Source organism: Crocuta crocuta, unplaced genomic scaffold (assembly GCF_008692635.1).
Source record: "Crocuta crocuta isolate KB4526 unplaced genomic scaffold, BGI_CrCroc_1.0 scaffold303, whole genome shotgun sequence".
NCBI classification, from domain to species: Eukaryota; Metazoa; Chordata; class Mammalia; order Carnivora; family Hyaenidae; genus Crocuta; species Crocuta crocuta.
This window is the reverse complement of record NW_027528276.1, coordinates 1,169,951-1,181,628: the sequence shown is the minus strand read 5'-3', so window position 1 is coordinate 1,181,628 and position 11,678 is coordinate 1,169,951. Positions and strand designations below refer to the sequence as shown.

The 11,678-nt window shown below is 44.5% G+C and overlaps 2 protein-coding genes across 3 annotated transcripts in view; both read right to left on the bottom strand.

Moving 5' to 3' along the window:
- Window positions 1-195, bottom strand: part of LOC144222592 (protein argonaute-3) — a 122,401-nt gene extending 122,206 nt beyond the window's left edge. Inside the window, exon 1 of one of the 2 annotated variants that reach the window (XM_077753110.1) lies at window positions 141-195. The gene's annotated coding sequence lies outside the window, so the exon portion shown is untranslated. Of the gene's footprint in view, window positions 1-124 lie in introns of both variants that reach the window. The other variant, XM_077753109.1, reaches the window with a different exon arrangement.
- A 4,551-nt stretch (window positions 196-4,746) lies between these two features.
- LOC144222593 (protein argonaute-1) overlaps window positions 4,747-11,678 on the bottom strand; it is a 38,884-nt gene continuing 31,952 nt past the window's right edge. The window contains exons 17-19 of the mRNA XM_077753112.1: window positions 11,519-11,620; window positions 10,991-11,190; window positions 4,747-10,751 (exon numbers count right to left, since the gene is read on the bottom strand). Of these exons, the coding sequence (XP_077609238.1) occupies window positions 10,643-10,751; window positions 10,991-11,190; window positions 11,519-11,620 (411 nt within the window). The 3' untranslated portion in view covers window positions 4,747-10,642. The remainder of the gene's footprint in view (window positions 10,752-10,990; window positions 11,191-11,518; window positions 11,621-11,678) is intronic.

Genomic DNA, 11,678 nt, shown 5'->3' with positions numbered 1-11,678 from the left:
CTCCCACGGTCTTCAGCACGGCTGTACCGGCCGGAGACAACTCGGAGGGGCCGGACTCCTAGCACCACCCTAGTGCTGGGCGCTGCCGGCTGAAGGCGACTACGCTGAGGACGAGGCTGCTTACCTGGGGAGGAGCCTACCTGGAGCGTGGCCGGTCTGAGGTGCAAGGCCTGGATCTGCAGCTGAGAGTGACTGGGGCAGAGCACGTCTAGGGCAGAGCCACCCTCCTTAAGAAGCCCTTCCCGCCCCGCCCACCTTGGGCGGCACCACGCGCCTCCTCCTCAGCAGGCGGTCAAGTGACCACCGCAACCGATCACTCCAACTCCGTGGGTTGCTTTGACGACCATTTTGGGGGGCGGGGGGGTGTAATTTAGCTTGGGAAAAAGGATTAAGAGACAGGACATTACACAACACATGGGATAATTTCCTTGTTTGAAACGCTTTAATAGCGTCTCATCACGCTGAGATCACTCTTTCCCGGTGCCAAAACGCACCGCGTTAAGGGCCCTTCCTTTCTCAAGCAAGACTTTTCCTCATCACTATGCTGCAGCTATACTGATCTAATTCCCACAACAGGCAAAGCATTTCCCTTTCCGACTTGGCGCCCCTCTACTTTGGGTTCCCTTGGCCAGGAACAGAGCCCTTCCTCTCCACACTCACCTTTTCTTCCTTCCCCAGGCCCGCAATGCTTCTTTTTATACCTCAACGTAAGACTCATTTCAGAGAGGTCTTTTCCGGATCACTGAGCTAGGGTGGGAGCTCATTTTTCTATCACAGCATTTCCTTAATAATCTTAATCTGTAATTTGTTTTTGCTTACTAGTTTGTGTACCCCCTCCCGCACTAGTTTGTGAGCTTTTTAAGATTAGGATGGCCAGCACATTCGCTAGGAAATAGTAGGTCCTTCTTATGTTGCCTTAATGAGAGGTGATACTATTTAAGGCTGAAGAATGATTCCTGATTTTTGCCTATATCCCTAAACATCAGTAGAGACATCATTTAGAGTTTTAAAAATCAAAAGCTTGGGACAAAGAGGAACAGTAGAAAAAATATCCTATCTTCAGTTCCCCCCAATCACTGTGGGACTTTGGATCAGTCACTTAAAGCCTCTGGGCTTGTTTTCTTATCTGACAAATGGAGAGAAAAACGTATCTTATACGATTGTTATGAAGTTAGGGAATGTATACAAAGCAGAGAAAATCCTCCCTAACTACATGCTAGTGAATAAAAAAAGTTTACTATAGGTAACATTTTAAAGCACTTATTACATGCACCTATTACAATAAACATTTCATAAATGGAAGGTATTCAAACCTCCATCGGACTTCATTTCTGCCTCACTTTCTTCTTCAAACCATTAACCCTTTCACAGAAAATTTCAATTTCAAAATATAAAATTAAATGTCACCAGATGAAACACTGTATCCTAAATTTTCAGTACCTGACTATACAGAATCCAAATCAGTAGCAGCACCCCAGCAGGGTAAATACCAACTCTTGTGCAAGATTCTATCACACCCTCAACTTCCCGTTCTGGAACAGATTCCCTAAATGACTGCAGGCTTCATTGTCATCTCCCAGAATAGACCTGACGATGTTGATGAGCCCTTGAGGTAGGCCACTGTCTTCTTTGTTGACATCGATGAGGCAGGATTTTGACCTAGTTCAGTCCAATTTAATGTCAATGATGCCTTCCCATCTACTTCTGCTATTCAGGGACCTCACCCCTCTTTAGAGTGAGCCCATGTAAAAGGTTCATGAATTGTAGTATCAAGAAGTGGGAAGGTGAGAGGTGCAATAATTCTGCCAAAAGCAAATTGTATGAGCCTCTCCCCTGACCACAATGCATACCCTATTTTTGGATAACCTCATTCCCAAATGAGTTGGCCCTTAAGGCCATAGAGCAGCGTCTTTGTGTATCTTGTTAACTGTCATACCCCTAGTGCCTAGTGCCTAGCCTATGTACCCCTGGCACATAGCTATATTCCATAAATATTTGTGGGATGGATGGATGCATGAGTAGACTTCCAGAATGCAGCTCAGGCTAAAACTCTGTCCTTATCCCTTGTGGCTCTGCTTGCTTTCAGAAGGGAGAACTATAAAATACTACAGACATCTGAGGGACAAGGAAATCCGTGCCCTCTGAAAGTTGCATTCCTAGGCTTCCTGTGCCAGATAAACATCATTGGATGAGGAGAGCAACTGGCTAGAATCCTCAACTTGACTCAAGTTCAAATCTCTTCTCCTAGACCACCAGTTTTTGTTTTTGTTTTTTTGAGACCATCAGTTCTTACACAGCAGAAAGAAAGCTATTTTGTACTGCAGGAGAACACAGTATAAAACATGTTGGCCTTAGGGACAGAACTGAGACTGAAGGCCTGCTGCAACTGTATGTGATTGAAAGAAAGTCACTCTCTGAACTTCAATTCCTCATCTCTAAAAGCCAGAGCACCTATGCAAAGCAGACACTGCTGAATGCATACCCAGGAGCCCATATCCCCTTCTTTCTCGCCTAGCAGACAAAACTTGTCTTTCTAATCCACATGACTCAGAAGGTAACTCCTAATCTAAGCCACTCATGATAGATGATCTCATTTGCTTTGCCAATAGCAGAAGTGGGAAGATGACCCATTTCTAGTGAATGAGACAGGCCAGATCTGCTGGGACTTCCAAGGATTTCCTTATTTGCACTTCCTTCCTGGAATTACCATAGCCACCTTGAGATCCTGAGGTGAACTATCATGAAGATAAACCAACAGAGAATAGTAGAGAAAGTGATTGCAAGAATCTGATTTGTTGGTGTGATCACTGAGCCACTGAATGAACCAATCTTGGAGCCGTATTAAATTAAGACTTCTTTGTCATATTATAAGTTTCTGATTTAAGCCAGTTTAGTTGGGGGTTCGTTATGTGCAATTGAATGTGATAATGTTATGTGATAAACTACTTCACATGAAAGCTGTGAAGATGTGATAACATACTATACAAAACATCTAGTCAAATACTTCAAAGTACCCAAGCACTTCCTCCTTTTCAGATCACATCCATTAACAAACCATAGGCCTTTTCCAAAAACATGGCTGGGAACTCCCAGTCTCTTCTAAGAGGAAAGAGCTCCTTGCCTTCAGAAGGTGGGGAAGAGGGACAGGGGGTTCCCTAAAGCAGTCCCTCAAGGCTTCTTTGTCCCCAAAAGTCATTGCCAAGAGGATAGTGCTGAAGCTTCTGCAGTCTAGAACAAAGGGACAATCTGTTCCTACAGGGTAAGTAAGACACAATGGTCTAAAAAACCTTGACTATAGTAACCCAGGGAAGGTAGTTATTGTGCATAAGTGGAGAACTTTTAAATGTACCTCATCCCCTAAAAAGTCCACTTTCCCAGTTCCTCCTTGATAGTTTAAAGCTGTCATGCTCTGCAGCTTCTAAGCTTGCCATATTTCCTCAGCCTATATAGGCAGATGAATAAACTGGTTTGAAAGCTAGAAACAAATAGGGAGAGATATTTGCTACAATTTGATGCTACTTTCCATTCAAGCAGTACAGGCAGCAATCTGGGGATGGCACAGGCCCAGAACTTGAAACCAGTCCTCTCTTTGACTACATAACCCTCTCATTTAGCCACCAAACCCTAACTGCCAGGAGATTTTGAGTTTTGCTAAGGCAAATACCCAACAAATACCCAGCCTCATTTTGCTCCAAGGAACTTCCTAGATAAGAACGTGCTATAGTATATGTGGCCAATTGACAGAGCAAAGGAAAGGTTGCTCAACCAATACTAAAGAGGGATGTCCAAGGGATTAGGACAAGCTTTAACTTAAAAAAATAAAACAAAAACAAAACTTCAGCTCCAAGACCAGACAAATTAGGCTTTAGGTTCCCACTATCTTTTTCTCTTAAGTAGCAACCAAGAGCCAAATTCTGAAACCTTTGAATATCCATTTCCAAAACTGAAATTTATGATAAAAATGTGTCATAATGATCATCCTCCCACTTACTCTGCTAAATACTTTATTTCTGCTTCATTGGGGGTCATAGATTTTAAATTTTATTTCAACTGGGAAAAATCTCCATGTTCCAATTTGCTCAAGTTCGATCAACCTTACTAACCCTTATTGCTGAAAAGGAACTGGGTACAGTAGAATGCTCTCAAGGGAATCTGACAGGTAGTAGACACAGGTTAGCTTTGCAATTTGAAAAGTCACAACACTTGGCCTCCAGAGGAATGCTAGGCCCATTTATGTACACACTAGCTGCCACTGAAAATTTCTCACTGGGCTCTGTGCCAGAATCCATCTCTGAGCCATCTTCCTCCATTACACAGAAATAACAGTGCTCTAGCACTACCAGGGAGGAATGCCGGAACTTACATGCTTGACACTTGTACCATCAGCTTGAGGTACAAAACCACAGAACTGCCAAGATGGGGCAAGAGTAAGAAAGATGATGGTAATCTGGTTAAGTTTCTGCTTACCTGAAGAGTCACGAATGCTGAGTCCATCCTGTGCACTCAATATCACTTCTTGACTCCCCCCTCTGTATTCATGAACCCAAAAATTTCTAGATCATTTCAATTCTATTCACAAATATTGATCCCTAGATATATGCTATGGCCTTGAGATGACAGAAAATGAACAGAATATAGTTTTTGCTCCTAAAAGTTCACAGGCTCTGGGGAAAGCAAATCATGAAAATAAATAGAGTAAGCCACTAAGTGCTATCAAGTGCACTGGAACATCATCTATGACACTGGTTAGGAACAAAATTAGGTTTGTTTATTTTATTCTTTTACAGTAACTCCTGAGGACAGGAGGAAGCTGGAGGTGGAGGTGGTGGTTGTGATGAACAACTGGGAAGTCCTAGTCTTAGCTTTATTTAAATTAGGTTTTTCCAAAGCTCATTTTCAAAAAATACTGAAAAATGACCATATAGTTGTAAGATCCCAAAGAAGATGGGGTGGAGGATGGTAAACTGAGTAGAAAAAAATACCTCCTCCTCACTGCAGTAGTTCATGTTGTTCATTATGCCCTTTTTGGATCCTATTCCATTCTCTTTTCTCCTACCTCATTAAGTAAAAAATATACACGGTATCTACTAGTGATCTGACTGTCTTCTTAGGTTCAATTTCCTGTCCTCATCCTTTAAATTGTGTTTCCCAGAACTGGATACTATGTTTTTCTCACTCTATTATTTTTCTAAGCTATTTTGTTTATGCCTATGGCTTTACCTACTATATATAGGAGTATGAATCCCATTATCTACAACTACAGTTTTGTAGTCTTCCCTGAGCCAAAATATAAGTGTTTACTGGAAACCTTAAAATTGTTGCCTCATGGGGACCTCCAAACTCCATCAATACAAGGCTGTTTTCACAGAATTCACCACTTTGCTTCTATAGTCTCTCTTCTCCCCTAGTCTTGGTTAGAATGTCCCACTATACTCATTGCTCAAGCAGAAACCTGAGCATTAGCGTCTACTCCTCTTTCCCTTCCACCAACTACTAAGTGCTATTAATTTTATCTTCTGAGTGTCTCTCAAAAATCTTCCCTTTCCTCTCTTCACTGATGTATATATATAGCCTTATAGCCTTGTCTCAGTCCCTCATCATTTCTCTCCTACACCAGGGAACCATTTGGCCACTCATCTCCCTCCCCCACCACACACACACACCAAACTTAAGCTCCTTGGGGAGACAGACATGGTTTTCCTTTTCGAATTATGTTTGCCTTCTCCCCTAACAATACTGCTGGACACAGTAATCTGCATGGTTTGTTGAATGAAGAATAAATGGAGGCCTTGTGAAGTATGATTACATACAATCTGTAGTTTCAATACTCTGGTATTGTTTACCCATTTTCCTCTAGAAGTAATGGTTCTGCTCTTATAACAATCTATTACTCTAACCTAAAATCTATCACATATAATTAATCCCAACAGTTTGCTTTGCTATTGGGGTGGGGGGAAAAGAGAGAGAGAGACCGCACTTTAGAAATAGAAGCCACTGTTGTCTTTATAAAACACAGAATTGTGCTGCTGCTGTTGCTTGCTTTAGAAGGAACTGTACATTACAGCTGCTGGGATAATTTTACAATGGACTGGACAAGGTACAGCTCAAAGCAGGACACAAACACAAGTCTCAAAGGGAAACAAATGCAAACAAGTACACAGCTGTGGGGCTTCAGGGACATTTCCCCATCCATGCTGGACTTGAAAGGGATAAAAAGTTTAGAAACTAAAGTGAAACCCAGAGTAGTCACACATGCCCACCAGATGGCTGCTAAGTGCAACATCACACACCAGTCAGGTTGGACTGTGCACAGGAAAGTCATTTCATTATTCCTTATTGCTACTACACCAGGGGACTCAGTGCATTCGACACATTGTCTTTACTTGCACAATCCTTGGAGTTTCCTATTTTCCTTTTTCAAGAAGGAACTTTGCCTTGCCCACTTTATTCTGTTTTGTTTTGAGTCCATTACCTGCACTCCCTCTCTTAGGCTCCCAAACAGCAGCCAGAGGTTCTAAGTCAGTAGGAATAGATTAAGGGGAGAGCACCAACCTAGCCTCTCTCCCTGCCCAGGGAGAAGGCAAGTCCTAATAAAAGGGGGGATGAAGGATGGGGAGAGAAAACCAGAGAATCCTTTCTCCCCAATCTGCTTAGAAGGCTAAATAGGAAAGAGTGCCCTGCATATCCCTGCCATGATCAGACTTTAAGAAGGAAGGCATCCCAGCTACCATCCTAGATTAGCCTAGGCCCGGTAAATATAAAAAATAACTTCCCCCAATGTAGTTTCGAAAACTGCATTTTGGCTACTTTGAGAGGACTTTCCATCCTGAAGGGGAAGGAACTTCCATTCTTCCTTGTTACATGTGATGCCAAGTTTAAAACACTGCCTCACAAGCCTTGTAGATAGATAATCTATGGGCCAGCTAAGAAATCAAAATGTCCCCTTGGCTGCCCATCCTGAGTGCCAGCCTCGTTTACTAAATTCTGGACCCTCCCCCCCAAAAGAAAGACACCCAAAACTATCCAAGAACATTGTTGTTTAGCCAAAGAGAAGGCCGCAGAGGCGCTATCTAGTACATGGGAACCAGGAGCTTTTTAGGGAGGTTTCATACTTTTAGATACCTTCTTCTTCAACATTACTCTAAGCCTAAATTCCCATGAACAACAATAGCTCCAGGCTTATCCCGAGTTCAGCAGTAGCACCTCAAACCCAAATGGGTCAGACTGGACTGGAAAAATGATCAAAGAACAGTGCTCTTTACCATCTTTTATCCAAATTCTCTCCATTCTCTTCCCATCACTCTCTTATTCCCGTGTCCATCCCCTTAACCCTCCAACCCTGGAAACCAAGTAGCTCAACTCTAGGATGTCTTCAGAAAAGGGAGGCCCCCATGTAAGAGAAATGGGACCAGATTTAGAAAAAGCAATGAGAGAAACCAACTCCAAGGAGTGGACATGTGTGGAAGTTGTCAGAAGCCCCCTGAATTTCATGCCAAGTAGGCATGCCTGCTGAGTAACTTTGATGGCAGTCCAGCCCAGAGAGGACATTACTGGGCTTGGGGAACAGATACTTGGCCTTCTGTAGCCAAGAAGCTAAGCCTGACCTTGCTGGCTAACAGTGGGATTATCATTGCCATGCAGAGAATTCATCATCACATAGGCAGGCAGGCCAGCAAACAAGCTTAGTGAATTAAAAAAGGGAAAGGGATTTCAGGGAAAGAGAAACAGAAAAGAGAGCAAAAAAGTAAAATGAAGGGAGCAAGAGACCTGTCCAAGAGGATGAGGCTGGGGTCCCCCCAATACTTCCTTAGAGCACAAGTAAGAAGCACCACTTAAATCAAATCCAAGAAAGCCAAAGCTTGTTGCTAACACCACTTCTCAATCTGCATGCACCATCTTTCAAATAAGAATAATCCTCAAGGTCAAAGTATTTTTCAAGTCTCAAAGATATTAAAAAAAAAAAAAATCAGAGCAAGAGGTCATTTTCTTGCCATCGCCCAACTGCTTTTCTTGCTTCTTGAACGGCATGTGCAATGCCAAAGAGCTAAAAAATGCATTGCAAGCCCCAGCTCAAAATCCAAATGGAGAGAGTGAGGCAAAGAGAGAAAAAGGAGAGAACATAAACTTGTTGTTGAGAGTAGGTGGCTGCCACCAGCTCCCTATGGATATTTGCAAATGCTGGTGAATGACTGGACCCTCCAGGAACAGTGCCCTGATCCCAGCCCCAAAATGCACCCAAGAAGAGAACATGCAGAGCCCATTGTCCCAAGAGAGCTCCCCTTCCCAAAGGGTGACTGAACACGAAGTAGACAGCATATGAAGGCGATGGACAGGGCAGATGGAGTGTTGGCATCACTCTCTTTAGGCACTTGTGTAAGGAATGTAGGCTCTCCAGTGAGCTGCCTCCTCCCAGAGCCCTCCATTCTGTTCTTCAGCTGGGCTGTGCCCATGGGGCATCCCATACTGTAGCCAGTAGGAAAGAAGTAAAGGAGGAGTTACTCAACAGTCCTGATGCCTTCTCCATAATCAATGTTTGTGCTACGTTTTGTGAAGTTGCTGAACAAAGTAGCCAACCAGAACAGAACCTGGAATAGACTGTTTTGCATAGCAAATCTGGGTCTGTACAAGGGCTGCTGGGGAGGGGAAATGGTAGCTCTAAGCGCACAGGCCCGGATTCAGACCGGCCTCCAAGCCTGAGCTAGGTCTAAAGTGTCATGGCTTCATCACCAGATTGGGGTAAACCCAAACTCAGGCTCCTCAAAAAGAGGAACTTCCACACTGAAGCTGCAACTCATCCCAAGCAGTGGGACAGGAAAAAATGAACAGTTAAGGAAAGAGGGGGCCTTATCTCAATGCTAGTAGGCACCAAGCTAGAAACCCCCTACTTTTCCAGTTCTGCAAGACAGCAAATTCAATCTCTATCCAGGGAGACAAAAAACAAAAAACAAAACAAAACAAAACAAAGGCCCATGCCACCCACTCACATGCCCTAGTGGGAAACTGGGGAAAATTCATTTCTGTAAACAGAAGCAATAGGGAGCAGCAAAATTCCCTAGCCTGTCCACAAGACACATTGGAATCTGGGATGAGCCAAAGTGTCAGAGGACAGTCCAGAGAAAGGGAAGATGCAACTTGCAGGAAAGAGTGCAGGGCAATGCAGAGGACAGAGCCTATAGCAAGAAAAAGATATTATCTGCACAGGGGAAGGATAGAGTCTGACCTCCACCTTAGGGAGATAACCATCCCCTACCTAGCCAGGCCAAAGAACAAGTCAGGTACATAGTTCCTTCTGATGGCTCTATGTTTCTGGGATGTAAACTTATTGGGCATGGGAGGGATTTTCAGATTTTGGCAATAGACTCAAGTTATGGTATAAAAATAACATTTAGTTTTTGCTCTTTTTTTTCTTATTTTAGACCTAAAGATCATTTGTTATAAGACACCCCAGTTAAGAAATATTGAAACATAAGCAACTTGACCATCAGGGGAAAAAAAGAAGCCAAGAGTGAGAAATGCTATGAAAGTAATTTCAGATCCAGGCAGGTGGGGAAATTGGGGGGACAGGAAGAACAGGAGGTGTAAATGGAAAGGCCAGGGGCCAGTCATCTCAGCAGCTCCAAGACTTGTCATGTCTGAAAGTGCAAATGTCAATGGATTTTAACCATCTTGAGGTTGTGGTCTTTTAAAAGCTTAATGAATATGGAAGTCAATTCCTTCAAATGCAAAATAGCTGGCGCTCTGGTTGGAGGCTTGTTGGGTTAGGGATATTTCTTCCCCACCATCCTCCTCTCCCACCCCCACCCTATCCCCCAAAAGAAAGGTACAAAAGGTTGCAGTTCTGCAGCATTACCGTTACAGGGAAGGCACTGGTTACCCACCAGTAGGCGGAAGGAAGACAGGGTCGTGTCACTTCAGAGCTAAGTGCCATAGTGCCTTAAGTCTTACTAGGGGCTGGATGTCTGTCAGGGAGGAGGTGTAAGGTGGGGTAGAAAAAGTGGAGAAAAAAATAAGGGAAAGGGTGGGTTGGCAGCTGGGGGAGGAGCAACCGAAACCATTAGCATTAAAAATCTTCCTACAAACTGGATTTTCAACCCATTAAAACATCTAGTATTCTAAAATATTGACCTGGGTCTGGTTTTGTTTTTCCTCTTAAACAAATCTAGACCTTTTCTGATTAAGGCTCCTAAAAAATCCTTCCCTCCTCCCACCCACTTTTTTAAGCCCCTCACTCTCCCATCTAAAGTACCAAACCCAAACCTACCAGCTTTTGTCCGCGGGGGTGCAGAGCCGACCTTACCAAGCTGTCAGGCATGAGTCTTTAGCACTGTGAGTCACAAGAGACACCTGTGTGTATGGTGGGCACCAGTGCTGCCCCTCTTGGTCCAGTGGGGTCAGGGCCAGATGTGACAAGATGGGGTGAGGAGTGGGGGTCATGAGGTGGACATCAGAAATTCCTGGCTGGTGGTCTGGCTTACTGGCCCTGTCCCCCACCCCTTTGCCCCCTTTGTAGAAGGAAACAAGGCCTTCCGAGCTCCTCCCTACCCTCCCTCCTCCTCCTCCTTGCTTCCTCTGGATTTGGGCGGCACAGCTCTTGGGGCTTGAAAAGCTTTCTTCTATCCAGTGAGGTAACAGCGTTCTGCCTTCAAGCGAAGTACATGGTGCGCAGAGTATCCTGGTGAACCTGCACGGCTTTGGCCAGGGCCTGGGGGTCCCGCCCATTGCTCTGCCCCGATATGTGGCTCCCCTCTCCACTGAAAAGCAAAAATGAAACAAGTCCTTCCTGGTGCACTGAGCTGCTACTAACCCATTCCCCCATCCAGGGTACCAATTCCCATACCAACTTAAGAGAAAACCCCAACCCAGATCTGGGCAGAAGAGCCCAAGGACATCAAATCGTTCAATATTCGTTTCCTTCTGCCCAAGAAATGTTGAGAGGGTCTGGTACCAGAGGCTGAAGCAAAAGGGAAGCCAGCTTGATCCCAGGCCTCACCTGTCATGCTCCTTGTCCACTAGGTGGTATCGTGCCCGGAAAGCCACCAGGCGGGCATAGTAGGCAGGTGCTGGGATAGAGACGGAGCGTGTGCATCGTACGTAAGTGTGGCACAGTTGGTATGTCAAGATCTGTAGCTCGTCCGCTGTGAAACGGTTGTCATCCCAAAGGACATAGTAATGGGATGGTCGGCTGGTGCCCTGAGAAGACAGGAAGATGAGGGGCCCCAAACTGGGCAGAGGGGATAGCCAATGCTAAGGAACAGGATCACTGTTACAAGTGTGGTTGGGTTGGAAGACCCACCCAGGAACAGGCAGACCCAAAGCCACCTATGTCATAAAATACCCTTGTTATGGGCAATCTGCCTAAGATATTCAAAGTGTACCTCTGTTCAGGTATGTTAAGGGCTTATTAAGAGACTAATCCTGTTCTGAATGGCACTCAGTGATGACTGATATATTCTAGAGGCAGTGGGAATAATCAACTCATCTTTGACCCATTGGAAACCCCAGGACATAGCCCGACTACCTGGATGCCTGCATGGCTGCAAAGATAGAAGTCAAACTCAAATGGGTGGGTGATGTTGGTGTCCACAGTTGTCCCAGCTGGGATGTTACCACTCTTCCCAATCTGTACAGAGAAAAGACAACCAAGATCCCAAGATCTGCTTGGCCATAAGAAGGGCTCC